Source organism: Ostrinia furnacalis, unplaced genomic scaffold (assembly GCF_004193835.3).
Source record: "Ostrinia furnacalis isolate ACB-3 unplaced genomic scaffold, ASM419383v2 OfSCF5861, whole genome shotgun sequence".
Lineage (NCBI taxonomy): Eukaryota > Metazoa > Arthropoda > Insecta > Lepidoptera > Crambidae > Ostrinia > Ostrinia furnacalis.
The window spans coordinates 96730-118379 of record NW_021136100.1 but is presented as its reverse complement, the minus strand read 5'-3'; the positions used below and the strand labels follow the sequence as shown (position 1 = coordinate 118379).

Below are 21650 nucleotides of genomic sequence, written 5' to 3'. Positions count from 1 at the left end.
TACTCAATTACAAGGAAACTAGATCAGCTAGGGACTGGAATTCGCTGCCTGCTGCAGTCTTTCTCGAACACTACAATCTCGGCCTTTTTAAGGCGAGAGTGAATAGGCACTTACAGAGCAGATAAATGTACCATCCTAGACTGCATCTCACTTAACATCAGGTGCGATTCCGGTCAAACACATACCTTGTTCTGCATAAAGAAATCACCAAAATGGTCTGATTTATGTAAAATATACAGATTGTTTATTTATAACCAGCATTTTTAGGGTTCCGTAGTACTGACAAGGAACTCATAGTTTCGTCATGTCTGTCTGTCCGTCCGAGGTTTTGCTTGGAAACTATTAACACTAGAGAGCTGTAATTTTGTAGAGATATGTATATTAATTACGCCGACAAAGTGCAAGAAAAATCTGGAAAAAATCACAATAATAGTGCTTTTTATGAACTTTTAAGGAAAACTATAACGATTAAGATAGATCAGTTAGTTTAAGAGTAATACCAGGCCTGTTCATCTCCGCGAGTTTACATCGAAAACAAAACACGCACGATGGCCCACCTACAGGATACTATTCGACAAGGCCTCACATACGAGCGAACATTGACTCACGCACGCGTATTCTTGTGTATGATGGAAGAAAATAAAGAAAATGGTGTACTAAATACTGTGCAGTATTTAACTGCCTAAATAATAATAAAAACACAGAATGTACTTTTTTAAGTTGCCTCAAGACACTGAGAGGTAAATAAGTAGTTAATATTATTCATGATAATTCATGCTAAATCATGTAGGTATATCCTCCGCCATTTTCCGCAGTTTGGCACCTCACGTCACATCATTTTACCGAAGTCAGCCCTATAGCTTCGGCGCAGTGCCGATCACTGACGTTTGTCAACAAAATGGTGCTTGACTCTTGAGACAGGCTAAATTACACCATATTGTTAATGACATTGAGCATAATTTTTTTTAAATACCTTCGCGAATTTTTTTTAAATACCTTCGCGAAGTAAAACTTCTGTACGTAGTACTTATTATTATTCTGTGGTAATAGTCGTTTAACTCAAAAAAATGTGTTCATATTATCAGTTTTGTTTATTTATCCATCTATGTTTTCACAGGGTTGTGAATACGTGATAGCGCTGACACACATGCGGACTCCGAACGACATCAAATTGGCTGAGGGCTGCGACGAAATTGACCTCATTTTAGGAGGGCATGACCACGTATACGAAGTTATTGAGGTAAGGCTTTTGTTCTTAGACTTCGTGCTGTAAAGATTAACCTTATAACCTCATCTTAAGGCCAAAAGCCAGTAAAATGTTTAACATCCAAAGGGAATGTTAAAAATAGTAACAGATAAATTGTAAAGAACAGTCCTTGATTTAAGAATCATGAAGCATCTGCTATTTCGACTAAACATCTTTTCAGATATTGTTTACAAATTACAAACAAGTTTCTGTCTCTGGCTTCATCCGTGTATTTTGTCTTACAAGGAAAATCACTTAATTCATTACTAAAGACATAAAAGGTAGATAATCTCGAAAACCTTGTATAATTATTTCAGTACACGTGTTGACTAATACATTATCCAAAATCTTATCGATCATTTAGACGACAAAGGATGATGGGCACAAATGTATGGAAAGTGGTACCCGCTCCAATAGCCATAACCAATATATATTTTAAAAGGCCTTTAGATGTAGGAAAATGTCTGCTATGGGGCCAGTTCTAATTCACGTTTTGAAAGCAGCAATTCCACTAAGTATTATAATGAAAGTATAACACAATCATCCATGTATAGGAGTATGTATTATGACTACAATCTATTAATATAACTAAAAGAAGCATTGAAAAGGAAAGGATTATACCTACGATGAACTACCCAAGCTATTAGCCCTTTATTCGCTTTCATCATCATCATCATGATCATTTTAGCCATAGGACGTCCAGTTGAACATAGGCCTCCCCCAATGATTTCCACAATGGCCGGTTGGTGGCGGCCTGCATCCAGCACCTTCCCGCTACCTTTATGAGGTCGTCAGTCCATCTTGTGGGTGGACTTATTGGGTCTTGTGGGTTTATTCGCTTTAGCAACCCATAATAAAACCCTTAAGAAGTAATAAAACTTTAACCCCTTTATTAATAAAAGTTACACCCTAGTTGAACTCTGGCTTAAATTGTCATTTAATATGGAAATGTCATTTTAATCCAAGGTTCTTCCTATGCGTAACTTTTTATTAATAAGGGGGTTGTACTTCTTTAAATAAAAATATTTATTTCACAATCATCCCCATCAATAATTATAGAGTTAAGGAAGGATGCTGGAGCAGTAAACCCTTCCTGTCTCGCATAACCTAAGTACCATACGATGGACACGCATGATACTTCTTCTTCTTCCTCGGTCCCTCACTGATGAGGATCGCGACCACAGATAGTGTTCATAAGCTGTGTGGACCGCACGATGCAAACTCCCGCCCACCGTCTTCCTCACCGCGTCCGACCATCTCGTCGGTGCCCTGCCCCGAGCGCGTCCCCCTTCTTACTGTATGATACTTAGGTTACACAAAAAGTATCTTTATCTTTGAACGCAACCAGATCTGAGGTTGGTGGCCATAGTAAATGTTGTTCGTCTTGGTAAGACCTTTCAAATGACACTACAAACATAACTATTGGAGCCGGGTACCATTCTGCAAAAAAGTATGTATATCTTCGTACACAACCAGATCTGAGGCTGGTGGTCATAGTAAAAGTTGTTCATCTTGGTAAGACCTTTCAAACGATACTAGACACATATCTATTGGAGCCGGGTACCAATTTGCCCATTGTCCTTTGTTGGCTTATCGCGTAAAATCGATAAAATGGTGCGATAAACGTTTCATCCACGAAGACGCGCCCCACCACTTTTTGGTCGAGGGAAGCGCAGGTTGAGAGGAGTTTGATCCGAGCAATCCGAGCGTCATTATTGTAGTGTGCGTGTGCACTCATGGATAATGTAGCGCGTACCGATAACACTCACATTAGCGCGTCTGCATCCTAGGCCTACTGAGCTGTCGGCCGTTTGGTGTAGTGGTTCGAAACGGACTACTATTCCGGAGGTAGCGGGTTCGATTCCCGCACAGTACAAACATTTGTGGGCATGAACATATTTGTTTGTATTGGACTGGGTGTTTTCTATGTATAATAAGTATGTATTTATAAAAAAAAGTATTCAAGTATGTTTATATCCGTTGTCTAGTACCCATAGTACAAGCTTTGCTTAGTTTGGGACTAGAAGCGCAGTGTAAAATGTCCAAGGATTTATTTATTACTGAGGCTTGACTTTATTAAGTTACAAAACTAGCACTGAAAAACATCAACAAATCTGTACTAAACAGTCAATAATATTTATTTTTTGCCTTGTTCCAGATCAACAAAAGGTACATAGTCAAGAGCGGTACAGACTTCCGTCAGTTCTCGAAAATCACCATCACGTTCGGGCCTGAGGGGCCGCGCGCGGACATCGCCGAGGCGCAGGTCACCAGCGCCGTGCCCGAAGACGCCGCGCTCAAGGCCAAGGTCGAGAAGTACTCAGGTAGGGACAAAGAACACTACCATCTACAAACCAACCACCCATGTCATACCAATCTAAAGTCCGGTCTGCGAGCACGTAGAATTTTGTCCAATGACCCCAAGCTACCCATGTCCGGTCGACGAGCACGTAGAATTTCGTCCAATGACCCTAAAATACCCATCCTTATCGCTCGCGCGTAATTATATTGCTGTCGCGAATGTGCGACGGGCGCCCGCAGTGAGTGTGCGAGCGCGACAGCAACATAATTAAGCGCGAGCGATAAGGATGGGTAGCTTGGGGTCATTGGACAAAATTCTACGTGCTCGCAGACCAGACTACCATCTACAAACCAACCACCCATGGTCGCTCATACCAATCGAAACAAATCGAAGCAAGGCAGCAGATTGGAGCGGACTGAAACAGTTATGCGGAACGGAGTCGCGCCCTCTGTCTATAGACTTGGGGCTAGATAGAGAAGCGGTGAAAGGATGCGGAGCGGAGTTGCCAACTGTGTCTGTCCATAGACGTGATGTCAGGTAGCGGAGCGGAGAAAGCATGCAGAGTCGAACCGTGGACTGTGTCTGTCTATAGACGGGGAGCTAGGTAGCGGAGCGGTGGTAGTATGCAGAGCGGAGCGGAGATTTTATGCGGAGATAAAATTCCGCAATTGATTTCGACTTGCCTAGACACGAACATATCTGTCGTGAAGAATGATACAGACTTCCGTCAGTTCTCGAAAATCACCATCACGTTCGGGCCTGAGGGGCCGCGCGCGGACATCGCCGAGGCGCAGGTCACCAGCGCCGTGCCCGAAGACGCCGCGCTCAAGGCCAAGGTCGAGAAGTACTCAGGTAGGGACAAAGAACACTACCATCTACAAACCAACCACCCATGTCATACCAATCTAAAGTCCGGAACACTGGTAATCTAAAGTCCGGTCGACGAGCACGTAGAATGTTGTCCAATGACCCCAAGCTACCCAGCCTTATCGCTCGCGCGTAATTATGTTGCTGTCGCGCTCGCACACTCACTGCGGGCGCCCGTCGCACAGACGCTCTGACGGCGTGCCTGTGTAAAGGAACCGAATGAGGCAGTGGAACGAAGCAAGGTACAGTAGAATCCCGATTATCCGGATCAATTAAAACCAGGGATGTTCCGGATAATCGAAAATCCGAATAATCGATTTCAAAGTAAAATCAAACAATAATTAACTTTTTACAATAGAAAGGGTTTTCAATACATCATTCTAGAGTCTAAAAATCTAAATTTTAGACCATTAGTCATCCATTTCTTTTAACAATGAACTAATAAGACGTCCGTACCATATTACGGTGACGGCGCCTTCGGTTTTTATGGGTCCAGATCCTGAATCGGTAATTAGAATCCGTGAAGAATGAGTCCGGATAATCGAAGTCCGGATAATCGAGATTCTACTGTAGCAGTAGCGAGACCTAGGTAGCGGAGTGGAGTTGCCAGCAGTGTTGGTCCATAGACACAGCTATATTGCGGAGCGGAGAAAGTGTGTAGCGGAATTGCGGACTGTTTTTCTATAGGCGGTTCTAGATCATAAACACCCGACTAGTCATTTGTTTTTGAAGCGGAGCGGAGATTTTATGGAATTCCATCTTCCTGGCAGTATTGCATAGGATATATCTCGTGAAAAATGGTACAGACTTCCGTCAGTTCTCCAAGATCACCATCACGTTCGGGCCTGAGGGGCCGCACGCGGACATCGCCGAGGCGCACGTCACCAGCGCCGTGCCCGAAGACGCCGCGCTCAAGGCCAAGGTCGAGAAGTACTCAGGTGAGAATTATAAAAAGCTTGAAAAAATCGAACTGCCTAAGGCGGGAATTGAACCCACGACCTTGCGCTTGCCTTGCTTACTCTGGTGAGGACATACACCACTACCATCAGAACACCCATCGACCATGGTTATACTCGTACCAACCTCGAAATTAGAGTGCCTAGTCTAAAGAAACCGTATGAAGCAATGCAACAAAGCTAGGTAACAGAACGAGACAGTCATATGGAACTGAATTGCTCACTGTCTGACCATAGACTTGGAGATAGGTAGCGGAGCGGAAAAAGTGTGTAGCGGAATTGCGGACTGCTTTTCCATACGTAATTCTAGGTCACAGGTGCGCGACTAGTCATTTGTTTTTGTAGCGGAGCGGAGATTTTACGCGGTGGTTAAAATCCACCAAGAGAATTCCATCAAATTCAAATTCTTTATTGCTCCATCCTGGCAGTATTGAATAGGATTATATCTCTCGTGAAGAATGGTACAGACTTCCGTCAGTTCTCGAAAATCACCATCACGTTCGGGCCTGAGGGGCCGCACGCGGACATCGCCGAGGCGCAGGTCACCAGCGCCGTGCCCGAAGACGCCGCGCTCAAGGCCAAGGTCGAGAAGTACTCAGGTAGGATCCTATAACACGGGTAATCTAAAGTCCGGTCGACGAGCACGTAGAATTTTGTCCAATGACCCCAAGCTACCCATCCTTATCGCTCGCGCGTAATTATATTGCTGTCGCGAATGTGCGACGGGCGGCTGCAATGTGTTTGCGAGCGATAGCTTGGTGTCATTGTAGAGTTAAGTCAACGTCGAGAAGTACTCAGGTGTGTTGCAAACTCGCCCCTATCACAGCTGCATAAGGTCCCAGGCGAGTGCAGGTCACCAGTGCCGTGCCCGAAGACCCCGTGCTCAAGGGCAAGGTCGAGAAGTACTCGGGTAGGGTCCTATAACACTACCATCTACAAACCAACCACCCAATCTAAAGTCCGGTCGACGAGCACGTAGAATTTCGTCCAATGACCCTAAAATACCCCTCCTTATCGCTCGCGCGTAATTATGTTGCTATCGCGCTCGCACACTCACTGCGGGCGCCCGTCGCACAGTCGCGACAACAATATAATTACGCGCGAGCGATAAGGATGGGTAGCTTGGGGTTATTGGACAAAATTCTACGTGCTCACGGACCAGACTCTATAATGCCATTATAAAGGTAAATCAGGCTGTTATGCCTTTGCATTATAATGCTATACAAAAAACAATTTAAACTGCCTACATCCGATCCGAAACTATCCAAAACTTTTGAATCGGTTACGGTTACGGTTTCGGATATCCGAAAGTTTCGGTTACGGTTACGGATATCCATAACATCCCTGCTTTTTAGTTAAATACCTAAACCCTAAATACATATTTGTAAGCTACCTTAAAAGCCCTTTTTGATACCCCACTCGATAGGTTTTGAGAAAAAAAAATGTTTTCAAGACATTTTGGCGCCTAAAATCCGTCGTTTTGATTTTTTTCAATGTTAATATAGCCAGTGTCACTCTCACGATTAAGACAAATCTAACACCTCTCACGCTAAAATCGGTAAAGCCATTTAAGCCATGTGTTCAGTTGTTGATAAACACTGTTTATAAACTGTCATCATCATCTCTGCAAACAGTTTATAAACAGTTCATAAACATAGGTGACGAAACATTGTTTATGATACGTGTTGCCGTGCTCACCGCTATGAGTAGAGAGCAAGACGAAACATCTAGTTTATAAACAGAAGTCAACACGTGGAGACGTGTGTTGCGCGAGTTTATAAACATGGAGGTAGCGTGGTCCAACAACCAAATTTCGATGCTCATAGAGCTTTATCACCAACGTAGTGTTCTTTGGGACGCCTCAAATAAAGACTATAAAGATAAATTAAAAAAAAATGATGCTTGGACCGACATTGCTGCAGAATTGCATATGTCGCAAAAAGAAGTGGAAACGAAGATGCATATTCTACGCTCACAATTTAGTCGTGAAAAGAAAAAAAATAAAACATCAAAAAGGACTGGAAGCGGTTCGGAAGTGATGAAAAGCAAATGGCAGTGGTTTGAACCGCTGCAATTTTTATTGTGTGGTGCAACAACGTCTGGAACATCAGATACAATGGGAACAGTGAGTAATTTTTATATTATCTGTTACTACCCGTTCGCGCTAAGTTTGCCGGTCTGTGGAATGCGCGTCCCCTCCCCCAACCGCGATTAAACGCAATTAGTTAGTGATTAAACGCAATTAATGTGTCTTATTTTACGCAAATACAAAATGTTTATCAATAACTAGCTGACCCGGCGAACTTTGTTCCGCCTTAATGGCAATAAATAAGCAGACTTTTTTTTTAATTTCGAACGGGATAAAAAGTATCCTATGTCCTTCTCCTGGCTCTAAACTACCTCCCTGACAATTTTCAGCTAAATCGGTTCAGCCGTTCTTGAGTTATAAGTGGAGTAACTAACACGACTTTCTTTTATATATATAGATAATAAATAATAAATATTTTAAACTAGCTTTCCGCCCGCGGCTTCGCCCGCGTGGAATTTTGTCTGTCACAGAAAAACTTTATCGCGCGCGTCCTGTTTCAAAAACCGGGATAAAAACTATCCTATGTTCTTTCCCGGGACTCAAACTATCTCTATGCCAAATTTCATCAAAATCGGTTGCGAGGTTTAAGCGGGAAAGCGTAACAGACAGACAGACAGACAGAGTTACTTTCGCATTTATAATATTAGTTTTATAGTTTTATTTTATTAGTTTTAAATATTAGTTTTAAATATAGTTTGATAAAGTTATAGACGCTTCCCTTCGATTGAATCTATACTGCGATTTCTGCGATCACGTAGAAACGCGGCACATTCGGTTCGAATCTCGATTCGCAAAAATTCGAACTATGAAATTTTGACTGCTATCATTTGACAATAAAAACTTAGAATAATAACTTCGTGATCGCAAAAATGGAAAAATTGTATAAGCGAATTCGAAGCATACATAAGATATTCGAAGCGAGGTTCGACAAGACCTTCGATATGGCTGTCACAGGCGTTGAGGATCGCGGGTTTTTTAGTTCCAAACGGTGGCACTGTCTCATTTTCATTTATTTTCTAGCGAATCGAGTATTGAACCCACAGATATGGATAGATGCAGCATGTGAAAAAATTTGTATGAAGCCGAACGTGCCACTTTTTAAACGTCATTAGTGTCATTTTAGCGAATTTTAGTGATTGCCGCAACGTAAAAATAATCGTATCATCGTACTGCATTCGCAAAGTCATCGAAAGATATCGTTTGACTCGATTCGACAATTAATTAATTCCGATAAAACTGATAATTTGTTAAATACAAAACCAAAAACATCTTTATTTACCTTTTTAAATAAATTAATTCTTACAAATCGTCAAATCTCGTTATTTTTTTATCCTACCAGCGTTTCAAGACAAAAATTTGTCAAGTGCATGAATACATGGATCAGTGTGTGTCTTATTGTTATGAGTAAGTACGGTTCCTTGGGATCGGTATAATGAGCGCACCACATACAGGGACCATAGTTTTATCTCAAGAGTACATCGTAGGATATGACGTATTAAAAACAATGCTACTTTATACTTCTTCTACTGCTACTTTATTCTAATTTATTATTTGTTACTTGTGCTGTTAATTACAATTCTCAATCCGTAAATAATTTCTTCTTTCTACCGTGTTCGTACTACTGTCCTCGTAAAATCATCGTAACCGATTGTTGAATTCGGATTACATGAACATCACTCGACCATGTATGTCCATTTGGACATATCGGAATGGCACGCTTTGACGATCAACTTGCTGTATCTACTCTAATCCATATCTGTGATTGAACCGAATGTGATTCGTTTTTTCGTGAAACGTGTGCTGTCAAATCCATACAAAAAGTCTTAAAAACTGTCAAGTTTTTCTAAAAGCTAACGCAGTATAATAATTGTGGTTGTGGAATATTTAAATTATTTTGAGTCAATGCGTCGTAAAATGGAGTTTCCTGAAATACTCCACTGTCGGAAGATCTGCCTTTAGCACCACACTCAGTTCGCATAAATATAAAATTGTAATCTGCTTCGACTATTGCCAGTAGTACAATACTGAATTGTTCTTTACAGTTGAAAAGTCACTGCCAGAGCTACACGGTGCTCTAATAACAATATGTTTTCCATCAATGGATCCAATGCAATGAGGAAATTCCATAATAATTCGAACTGGCGGGCTTTATTTTTTCATTCTTGTTCAGTATTTGGGACCTGTAATAAATGAAACCGCCTCTGTGGTAAGACCACCTGCTTCAGACGCAGAGGTCACGGGTTCGATTCCCAGTAATCCCAGTGGGGGCAGATTTTTCTGTTCGGTTTGGTTGGTGGTAGGGCTTGTTCTAAGTCCGCCTGGCTAGCTACCACCATCTTACCTAAGTCTGTCGCCATAACAACAATGTTAACAGCATTATTGTGTTCCGACAGTTAGAGGTGAGATAGCCAGTTCCTCCGTGGTTGAGGATTCCAGGTGAAGCTCGCTTCCACCTTAGGCCTGATCGTCACTTACCATCAGGTAAGATACAGGCCAAGAGCTTCCTCGTTGTGGATAAAAAAAAAGTAAGAAACAATAATAATAATTACAGGATGGGAGTGGCTCAATGGAACCATCGAATTCACCGCTGTCTGTGCCGCCGCCACCCACAACATCACAACTGCCAGCGCCAACATCACCGCCACCGCCACCGCCGCTTACACAGTCAAAGAAGAGAAAATGTGACAACAGTCTAAATGAAGCGTATGAAATTATGAGAAGTGACAAAAAGAAGATGGAGGAATCAAAAGACGAATTTGAAATTTATGGCCACTATGTGGCATCTGAATTAAAAAATGTAAAAAATCAAAGAACAGTATTACAGGCTAAATATTATATAAATAATATACTGCTTCAAGCGAGAATGGGCAATTTCGATAGTAATTGTTTCGGTGGATGTCATGGCTATGGATGGCAAAAGCATGGCGGCGACCGCACCACATCATCGACATCTACGTATGGTGAGGCATCTACCCCATAACCCCAACGCTTACACCTGAACCGAAAATAGGACTCCACACTGCAACTGGTAACGCGTTGCACTTAAAATTAAATAAAATAAATGAATAAATAAAGTAAAAAATGTGTTTAATGTCTTCGAACCATTATACATAGGTACTTTAGCAACATTGAAGAGATAGTTACCCAGTTAGAAAATCACACAACAAAGTGAATGATGTGATTTGATTTAGATATTTGATAATCATACTGATTTGTGTTTACACTTTTTTTTACTCACCTTTACATAGTCCTTTAAAACAATTGTCAATTCCTTACAAACTTGTGGTATAATCTTGCTGATCAATTGTTTCGATATTTTAAAGGTATATTAACAGTGAGCCATATGAGTCACCTGTTGCAAGAAACCTTAAAGTAACAAGTAGACTTCTCTGACGCTCAATAGGATGACGAAAATTCGTTTCTTTTTTTTTTATTGATGGTCCAATCAATCTTAATAACATTTCAAAATCAGTTGGTGACATTCTGGTGAAGTTCTGAAATGACCCATTAGATCCGCGGAGGTCATTTAATACATAACTTCTATTCAACAGTTAGTTTCGAATCCACCACCTTATTTTGTTTTTTTTTTTTATTATGTAAGCAGCAGTGAGCATCACTACCTCCTCGGACGACATCCTATCAACAACTGACAAGTGTGGACGGACGGCCAAGTTTCAGAAACCTGTGTTTATGGTAAACTTGTTTCACACTAGTCATAAACAGTTTATGAACAAATGTTGCCTAATGAATACATGGTTTTTATTAGGCTGTAGGCCGTGCCAAAGAAGTATACATACATACACTCGAAAAACATAACCCTCCTTCTGGCACAGTCGGGAAAAAATAGCATGCAAATCATTTAATCAATGTTTATAATTATTTATACGCTTTGGAGCTCACGGGTCAAAAGTGGCCCGGTCCTTTATAAGGCTTGCGTGGGGATACAGATCCAACACGTAGAGGCCGTTTTAAGCGCAAAATAATCGACAAAAGTGAAAGTGGTGCACAAGCTGGATCTAGTCTCCGACTATAATATCATGGGATGTAGCCAGAGACCATCCCCAGCTTGTGCACAGGAGCTATTGCAGTTATTGGAGAATGGACTAGGGTTATGGATGAAGGATGGATGGACTGGTTACAGGGCTATGGATGGAGACTACGGGTCACTTGCCTGGTTCATAGTCTCGGACTGAAAAAAATATTAATTAATTATTTATATTATTATGCTCTAAAATGTCAGTTCGTGAAAATATTTAATATCGAATTACATTAAAGAGGTTATTCTATTACATTCATATAACAAACATTTATTTCTTCTATCCTCAGCCATGATCGAAGGCAAGATGGACGAGGTTCTAGGCAAGTTCTGCGTGCCTTTAGAAGGAAGGTTCTCGTGCATCCGCCGTCAAGAGTGCAACCTTGGCAACTGGGTGTGCGACGTGTTGCTGGCTGCGACAAATGCTGACGTGGTTCTGCTGAACTCTGGCACTTTCAGATCTGATCAGGTTGGCAAAAAATAATGAGCTTAGAATAGAATTCTTTCATTTCAGCCGAATGACGTCCTCTGCTTGACAAAGGCCTCCCCTAAGGATTGCCACAAAGACCAGTCCTACTTGGCCCGCATCCAGGCACTAGAATAGAATTGAAACGTTTATTTTGCTGTCACATAAAAATACAGAGTCAACAGCTTACCGCGATCTAATTTACAGATAGCGCCATCTATTAGTGGTGGTAAGAACTACACGTCTTGCACTGACATTCAGAATATAATGGCGTCTAGATTCCGGGCTGTTCGGGTCGGACTGGGAAAGAAGATAATTTTTAGTGATGCAAAAATCTACTTACATTTGATGTTATTCAAGTTTAACCACAGAAATCGTTCATATCATTTACAAAAAAAAACCTTTTGATTTTAAATAGTAACTCACGCCCGTATTCACAAACGTTGCTTGCTTAAGTGAAGCTGCAAATCGAACGCACAGCGTTGAATAGAGCTCTGTGATTGTGTGTGTCACCCTGTGCGGCCGCGCACTATGAGACCTCATAGTAATGTTTGTGAATACGTTCGTCATTCTTATTAAGTGTAATTTTTGTCATCTCAGGTCCACGCAGCAGGTGACTTCACTCTGCGCGATCTGTCCACCATCATCCCCATGCGAGACCCCATAGTAGTGGTGAAGGCCTCGGGCGCTGTGATCCTGCAGGTGTTAGAGAATGCCGTCAGCAAGTACCCCAGCTTGGAAGGGAGGTTTCCACAGGTCAGTCCATTAAAAGGGGTTGAAAAGTGCCTGTGGATCAGTGGCTATCACCAAAGATGCAACTATCCGATCATTTTTAGTGTCATTTTTATCACAAGCATCTTAGTTTCTGCTCTGAGGTTTAGCACGACCCAACACTTCAGACGAACATAAATAAAACCTCAAGCTTATGTCCTGATCAGAGGCCTTAGCACCTCACACACTACATCAGTACATAATATTATTTACATCTCCTCTTTCCCTGCTATCGTCTTTTACACACCTAGGCAAAGTATAAAATGAATGATATTTGAAAGAAAGAAAGAAAAAAATAATTATTTCGTACAATACCTGAGGTGGAATTGTGTAAAGCCATCGTAATCATTTGACAGTTCATAACGTACGATTATTCTGTCAAACGCTTTGTTTAACTGACTTTATCGTACATTATGAACTGTCTAGGTATTGTATACAATACCATATTTACTCAATTCCACCTCTGAATGTTGCATAGAATGCCGAGATGTTGTATAGAATGCCGGACACAATTTCCGGTCATATATTATACACTTTAGTTAATAAAGAAAGTCTTATCAAGAATATAATTGAGTGTGTTATATTTACAGGTGGCAGGCATATCGTTCGCGTTCGATCCTACTAAACCAGCAGGCGAGAGGGTAGCCGAACAAGTGGTGAAGATTGGCGACGAGTACTTGCAAAAGGAGCAAGAATACCGCCTGGCCATCAAACAGTACCTGCACAGCGGAAACGACGGGTTTGCCATGCTGAAAAAGTGTCCTGTGCTGGTGAGTTACACCTGTGCTGTAGAGTCACAATTGTGCTAATGAGACACTCATGTACGAGTGAGTCAAACCTGTGCGAATAGTCACACCTGTGCCCTCCGTCACAACAAGAGTTCCGCCTGGCTAACAAGCAATACATGCACAGCGGAACGACAGGTTTTCGTCCAAGTGTCCTGTGCTGGTAAATTACAGCTGTGCTAGTAGTCACACTTGTGCTGGTGAGCCAAAATTTTTGCTGTAAAGTCACACCTGTGCCCTTGAACGTCAAGCAATATCTGCTTGTTGTTTGCTTGTGTTACTTTTACAGCTGAAACGACGGCTTCACTGTGCTTCCTCTCTGGTATGTCACAGCTGTGTTAGTGAGTCAATCCTGTGCTTTTGATTCTAACATGTGCTGGAAAGTTAATACAACTGCACGCTAGGAACTCACACCGTGTTAAGCTATTATGTAAAGACAGGAGACCGCGACCGTTACTTGACTAAGACTTCTATGTCCTTTCTCTGTCTCGTTCGCGAAATGTCGCCTATACATTGCCTGACGTAAGTAACGGTCCGTCACCTTCATTATTAACTATAGTTCCTTGTTACAGGTGTCAGAAGACATGTGCCCTGAAATAGGCATGGCGATCCAGAACCACTTCGCAGCCATCAACGTTCGGACTGGAAAGGCACGCCCCTCCAAACACAGGCAGTCGCTCGTCACCCTCTCCAGAAGGTACCTCAGACTTGGTTTTTAGTTTTGTAGAAACTACGGGACTATTCTCATCTCTAACAGAGTAAATACAAATGAGTAGGTCATCTTCATAGAAACGCACCGAGCGCGGTTTGTATGTGAGCGCGCGCCAATACGTATGCGGCACGCATGCACACACTGACAAAATTCGGCGCAACACCCCCCAACCGCTAATCCCCGCTAAATTTTGTCAGTGTGTGCGTGCGCGCCGCATACGTGTTGGCGCGTTCACATACAAACCGCGCTCGGTGNAAACGCACCGAGCGCGGTTTGTATGTGAGCGCGCGCCAATACGTATGCGGCACGCATGCACACACTGACAAAATTCGGCGCAACACCCCCCAACCGCTAATCCCCGCTAAATTTTGTCAGTGTGTGCGTGCGCGCCGCATACGTGTTGGCGCGTTCACATACAAACCGCGCTCGGTGCGTTTCTATGAAGATGACCTACTCATTTGTATTTACTCTGTCTCTAGTTAGCTTCACTATCCACGGTGGCCTGACGCATTTATGCGTCATTGTACGTTTGGAGTACGCCTGCATACAATGGACAGTGACGCTTACTATCACTCCCAGGACCTACAGCTTCCCATGGGAAAATTACACTGTCATAGGAGACTATCAAAAGACTATAGGAGTTTGAAGTTGAGGACTCCCTCCAGTGCAAAATGAATGACAGGTGATATAGATGTGACTAACCTTAGTCCTATTCAAGGCTACTACTACTAGAGCCACCTAGGCAATTAAGGTTTAAGGGGCCCCTTTTTAACTTCGTTCCACTGCTGGCAATAAAAGCATCCCCTAAGGACTTCAACAACGACCGGTCCTGCGCAGCCCGAATCCAAGTGCTTCCAGCCTAAAAATACAATAATAATAATAAACAATAGGGATGTTTCCTGGGTAAAAAAGCAAGAGTTTTAATTAGTCCGTCTGTTATTTTTTTATATTAAAATTAACGGACTAAAAAAATTTTTTTAGGAAACTAGCCTATTATATTATTAATGCTTTATTTTCAGGCACAGTCTAGTCAAGATGCTAGACGGCAGCGAGTTGGATGGACCCCCGCCTCTAAGACGGGCGTCGTCGGTCGCTGTGGAACCCACCTCGCACAACACGCATCATCATAGGTTAGCATTTCTTCATTTGTATTACTGTTACTAATGATAAAAATGCGCTTATTTTTCTGAGCATAGTTTCTCAAAAAGGGGGCGCATGTTTGAAAATTACCTTTCATCCGTTTATATCCGTTGTCTAGTACCCATAGCACAAGCTTTGCTTAGTTTGGGACTAGAAGCGCAGTGTAAATGTCCAAGGATATTTATATTTATTTATTTATCCTTTCCTCTACATTTATTTTCGATCGCCTCATGACGCCCTTGGGATAGTGCCGTGATGTCATAGGGAGTCGTGACGCACAGTTTGGGAGGCCCTGCTATAGTCACTTGTCATGATTGGGTCATGGGTATAATATGTGATACCATTAACCAATAAAATAAAAAGCTTTAAGAAGCAAACGGTGGCCGTAACTATTGTGCTTAACAATACCAGGACAAGAACGAGACTTAAATAAATTATGTTCCACGCAGGCAAAGCCGTGGAGAGGAGCTATAGTCTGGTCTGTCAGCACGTAGAATTTTGTCCAAAGACCCCAAGCTACCCATCCTTATCGCTCGCGCGTAATTATGTTGCTGTCGCGCTCGCACACTCACTGCGGGCGCCCGTCGCACAGCGCAAAATTCTACGTGCTCACAGACCAAGCTTTAGTATTAAATGTTTTTTCCCCTATTCTAATGTCTTTCTTTCGCCAGGTTAACGCGACGTGCATCGTTAGACGATTTGGAACAGCAGTCGTGTGAGCTCGCGCCCAAAATTGAGAACAGAATCATAGTGCTCGACAAAAAAGAGGTAAGAACACATTTTTTATTACTAATATTCCCGTTGACCCCTTCAGTAAAGCCAAATATATTTGCTAGCGGTCTTGTAGACGACTAAGGAACAAATTGCGAACATCAGGCCTCCTTACTCCGCTCGAAGAGCTGATGGCCGCTGGGGCAGGAAAGTTCTTGAGTGGCGACCACGAGCTGGAAGACGTAGCGTGGGCAGGCCTCCCACTAGGTGGACCGACGATCTGGTGAAGGTCGCGGGAAGTACCTGGATGCAAGCGGCGCAGGACCGGTCTTTGTGGAAATCCTTGGGGGAGGCCTTTGTCTAACAGTGGACGTCTTTCGGCTGAAACGAACGAACGAACGAACAGGCCTCCTTAACCTTTCTGCCCAGCGTGGGAAGTATAGGCTAAACACTTCATTTGTCTCTGGTAAATTAGAGAGATGGTACTCCTGCAATGAAGACCTAATGATGATGTTAGCCGTCGAAGGGGGTTAAACTAACTACCCTCAAATCGAAGGTCCACACCGAAGACGTTGCGCTATTGTCACAAATACAAAAAATTGTAACAAGTTTTTGTTTAGTTCCGATGTGGAATCCATACAAAAAGCCCCCCTTCCAGGCTATACAGGATTATAATACGTAGGTAATGTATTTTTTCACATATTCCTTTGCTTTCGCAGAAACTCCAAGCCTTACTAGCGGAGCGGGCCCGCTGGGAAGCGGACACGGTGATCAAAGAAGTCGACGACGAAGGCTCCCCATAAGATTTGCCGTACCCCCTGCTCGGATGCTTCCTGCCCTACTACCTGATCTGGCGCACGTAACGTTATTTTTATTGTAACGGTAACGTTATTTATTATTTTAACGGTATCGTTATTAGTCGCTTTAGCGGACCGCTTTATCGTTTTAACAGTGCCGTTATTTATCATTTTACCGGTAGCGTTATTTATCATTTTACCGGTAGCGTTATTTATCGTTTTAACGGTACCGTTATTTCGATACCGATACCAAGTTTATGCTTCTCATATGTGTTGGGCCTAAGAATCAAAGCAGATGAAGGAATAGGGGAAGATTAGTATACGAGAAGGTTACTGAAGTTTTGGTGGCACTGTTGAGAAATAGTTGCTAATATGTTTATTACTTTGATGGCGTGTACGAATTCTCAAAATTCGTATACTATTTAAGCGAAAGTTTGAAAATACGCGAGTATCTCAATGCATAAAACATTATTGTTTTTTTTTTCTCATCAATATACTCTTGTAGATAAGATTGCAAAGATAATTTTGGTACCGGTTCTCACGGTAACGTTATTTAATGGGTATCGGTATCAGTTCGGAATATTATTTATTTATCTAATTGCATTCTTGTTAATTTATTATTCATTACCAAAATAAGTAGAGATTATTTTAAGTTGGTAGTCATTTATTTTGATACTGATACCGATACCAGATATATCAATAGGAATCCTTCTTAATCTGAGCAGAAGTCCCCATTATTATAGTCATTATTATTTATAATGCTTATTTGCATTATAATATTTTTATTCATAAATATAGGTTGTCGTGAAGATAGGAAAGAGAGAAGAGATATGTCATAATAAGTTATGATTACAACAATTTAAATGCAATGAGAGCTATCGCTTTTATACTTAACAGTTGGCACCACTGGCTATTGACAATGACATCACTACAGTGGCGCCAATAGGCTAGATGACAAAATTTCAATTATTTGTCCGTCAGACAGATAATAAATATTAGACTCATGTTTTTTATTTTCTTTCATCTATATACAACGTGTCCCAAAATTCAAGGATAAGCCGGCGCCGCAGGATGGACATAGTCATGACTACTTTAGGAAAAATAAGGAAAAAAATCTATCTCAATTATTTTTAAAGTTACACAATAAATTACGAAATTCTTCGAAAATTGACACCCCTTATGATATTTTACATTACCACGACCACCATTTTTCAAATATTTCTGTTTTTTTGTTTGTATCGGCAACTTAAGTAGTGCTGCTGTCCACCCCAACTCTTAAAACCCCCAGAATCCATGCAGTTTTTACACAAAAGTTAATCAAAATATGTTATTTCCTTAAAATTTTGATCGATTTTTACTTTCACTCCACTTTGACTCATCGTTTTGTAAAAAAAAAGTATGAACACTACTGCGGCAAGTTTTTTATAAAGTTGACGCAACTATCCAAGATTCCAAAATGGTATAATACTCTAAGAAACCTAGTCGCAAAAAAGATATGCGTACCATTTTTACAAGCACTTCGCTTGTTAGTTAGTATGGGATAAATCTTACAACTGAATTTAAAACCAGTTCTCCTCAACCGATTGGGCTGAAATTTGGTATACTTATGTAAGTACGTTGAAAATGCAATATTAGGGTACCATTGAGCTGAATGGAGACTGGAGGTGGCCATAGGAACTTCTAAACGAAACGGCGGAATTGCATCTAGTTTGGGTTCGTTGGATTTGTCTTTTCGAGCACTTTAGTGCTAGATGATGTCCAGGGTCCTGATGATGAAGTCAATTATAATTTTCAAACGAAGTCAAGCTTGTTTTTAAAAAAGTTTTTTTTTATTACAACTTTATTTTAAACTTTTTAGTTGTTTCTCAATCTCATGGCCCAAGTGCTCGGGAAGACAAATCCAACGAACCCAAATTTGATAAGCTTCCGCCGTTTCGTTTAGGAGTTCCTATGGCCAGCTCCTGCCACCTCTTGACTTCATCATCAGGACCCTGGACATCATCTAGCACTAAATTGCTCGAAAAAGACAAGTCCAACGAACCCAAACTAGATGCAATTCCGCCGTTTCGTTAAGAGTTCCTATGGCCACTACCAGACTCCATCCAGCTCAATGGTACCATAATATTGCATTGACATCGTACTTACAGAAGTATACCAAATTTCAGCTCAATTGGTTAAGGAGAACTGGTTTTAAATTCAGTTGCAAGATTTATCCCATACTAACTAACAAGCGAAGTGCTTGTAAAAATGGTACGCATATCTTTTTTGCGACTAGGTTTCTTAGAGTATTATACTATTTTGGAATCTTGGATAGTTGCGTCAACTTTATAAACAACTTGCCGCAGTAGTATTTATACTTTTTTTTTACAAAACGATGAGTCAAAGTGGAGGAAAGTAAAAATCGTTGAAAATTTTAAGGAAATAACATATTTTGATTAACTTTTGTGTAAAAACTGCAAGGATTCTGGGGGTTTTAAGAGTTGAGGTGGACAGCAGCACTACTTAAGTTGCCGATATAAACAGAAAAACAGGCATATTTGAAAAGTTGTGGTCGTGGTAATGTAAAATATCATAAGGGGTGTCAATTTTCGTCGAATTTCATAATTTATTGTGTAAGTTAAAAAATAATTGAGATAGATTTTTTTCCTTATTTTTCCTAAAGTAGTCATGACTATGTCCATCCTGTGGCGTCGGCTTATCCTTGAATTTTGGGACACGTTGTATATATAAAAATGAAACCCGTTTCGCGTTGTCACGGCATCACGTGTGAACGGCTGAACCGATTTCGATAATTCTTTTTTTTTAATGTTTGTGGAAGTCCAAGGATGGTTCTTACGGAAAAAAATATTAAGAAAATCTCTACGCTAAGGCGGTACGAAGTTCGCCGGGTCAGCTAGTAATTAAATAATAACAGTGCTACATCGAGTTGAAATGGCGCGTTACGTCACGCTTGAGTAGATTTTTTACTCAAAAGTGACGTCACGCGACATTCAACTCAATATAATGAAACCCGTTTCGCGTTGTCACGGCATCACGTGTGAACGGCTGAACCGATTTCGATAATTCTTTTTTTTAAATGTTTGTGGAAGTCCAAGGATGGTTCTTACGGAAAAAAATATTAAGAAAATCTCTACGCTAAGGCGGTACGAAGTTCGCCGGGTCAGCTAGTAATTAAATAATAACAGTGCTACATCGAGTTGAAATGGCGCGTTACGTCACGCTTGAGTAGATTTTTTACTCAAAAGTGACGTCACGCGACATTCAACTCAATATAATACTGTAATTATTCGATTATGAAAAAATTTTTAAAAATAAGTGTCCCAAATTTTTTTTGATATCTGTCTGACGGACTAAATAGAAATCTATAGAAACAAAAGTTATGTTTCACAAACACGCTCATTTTGAAAAGTGACTATCTATGGGTAATAAAGTCTATTTTAGTTCCTCTGATTCATTCATAAGATTCCATGAAGCTATAGTAAGTAGTGTGTAAAAAATTGGGCCTTCCTTTTGGCGAATTTAACTATGTAAGTTGCACGTATAGTGTTAGGGCCACCATACACGGGAGATTTAATCGCAAAATAAATATTATTTTAAAATGCTCATAACGATTCAAGTGGTGTTATTTTTGACGGGGCATTTGACTATACTCGTACACCATCGTAAAAATATAATTATTTTACAATAACCGTGTTAAAAAATTTATTTGGATGACCGGTACACGCGTACTCTTGACAAAATTTATATTTTGAACAGTTCTTTCAGTAATATAATACAAGAAAATATAAAATTACTGAATGTTAATAATTCTAAGAAATTCTTATATTCGCTGCGCTTGCCAGTATGTGACCTCCACTCCAGAACCTTGCTGCCCCATCGGCCGTCAGTTCTGCGTACTATGTGCCCTGCCCATTGCCACTTCAGCTTGCTAATCCGTCGGGCTATGTCAGCGACTTTAGTTTGTTAGTTTGTTTATGAATAGTGGAAGAACTAGTCAAATGCCTCGTACCCACATCTACCTCAGTAAGTATTGTACAGTAGTATTACATCCGTTGGTATGCAGAATAGTCTTCCGCTATTAATATTTTGACTGTCATATTTCTTCTATTCATTTCATGGTGTAACAAAACACCTTGGCATGTTAAGGACGGATCTAAGTTTCCTATTTATTTATTTTTGGCAACCTAACATCCTGTATAGGTAGGCACAGTAAGAAGTCTAGACATCTGTCCCATATTAGCTTTCTAAAGTAATTTTTTTTAGAATTCGCGAGACTTCTATTAAACTCGGAATATATCTTAGAACAACACACTGGTATAGTTAGTTTGTATCACTAGGTAGATAATTTTGGTTGCTATCGATAATAACATATCAAGAAATAAAAATCATACGATCTGATTTTGGCTATAAACAATTTGTTATTAATTATTTATTCTATTACTAGCTGACCCGGCGAACTTCGTACCGCCTTAGCGTAGAGATTTTCTTAATATTTTTTTCCGTAATAACCATCCTTGGACTTCCACAAACATTTAAAAAAAAGAATTATCGAAATCGGTTCAGCCGTTCACACGTGATGCCGTGACAACGCGAAACGGGTTTCATTTTTATATATATAGATGCTATAACATTTTTTAAATATTTTACTTGTTAACTGTTTTAGTTCTATAACTTTATAATTAAGTTTAAAACATATATTCAGCTTAGAATACGTTACCTCATAGCTAATATTGCTGTATTATTATTTTAAATGTTGACAATTATTTACATTT

General features: G+C 40.8%; 1 protein-coding gene across 1 annotated transcript in view; it reads left to right on the top strand.

Annotated features, from left to right (window-relative positions):
• LOC114361637 (snake venom 5'-nucleotidase) overlaps positions 1-16972 on the top strand; it is a 33340-nt gene extending 16368 nt beyond the window's left edge. Inside the window, exons 7-15 of the mRNA XM_028316751.1 lie at positions 1118-1240; positions 3405-3570; positions 11787-11965; positions 12563-12718; positions 13324-13503; positions 14091-14215; positions 15250-15360; positions 16042-16138; positions 16801-16972. Coding sequence (XP_028172552.1) covers positions 1118-1240; positions 3405-3570; positions 11787-11965; positions 12563-12718; positions 13324-13503; positions 14091-14215; positions 15250-15360; positions 16042-16138; positions 16801-16884 — 1221 coding nt within the window. The 3' untranslated portion in view covers positions 16885-16972. The remainder of the gene's footprint in view (positions 1-1117; positions 1241-3404; positions 3571-11786; positions 11966-12562; positions 12719-13323; positions 13504-14090; positions 14216-15249; positions 15361-16041; positions 16139-16800) is intronic.
• Positions 16973-21650: the final 4678 nt, after the last annotated feature.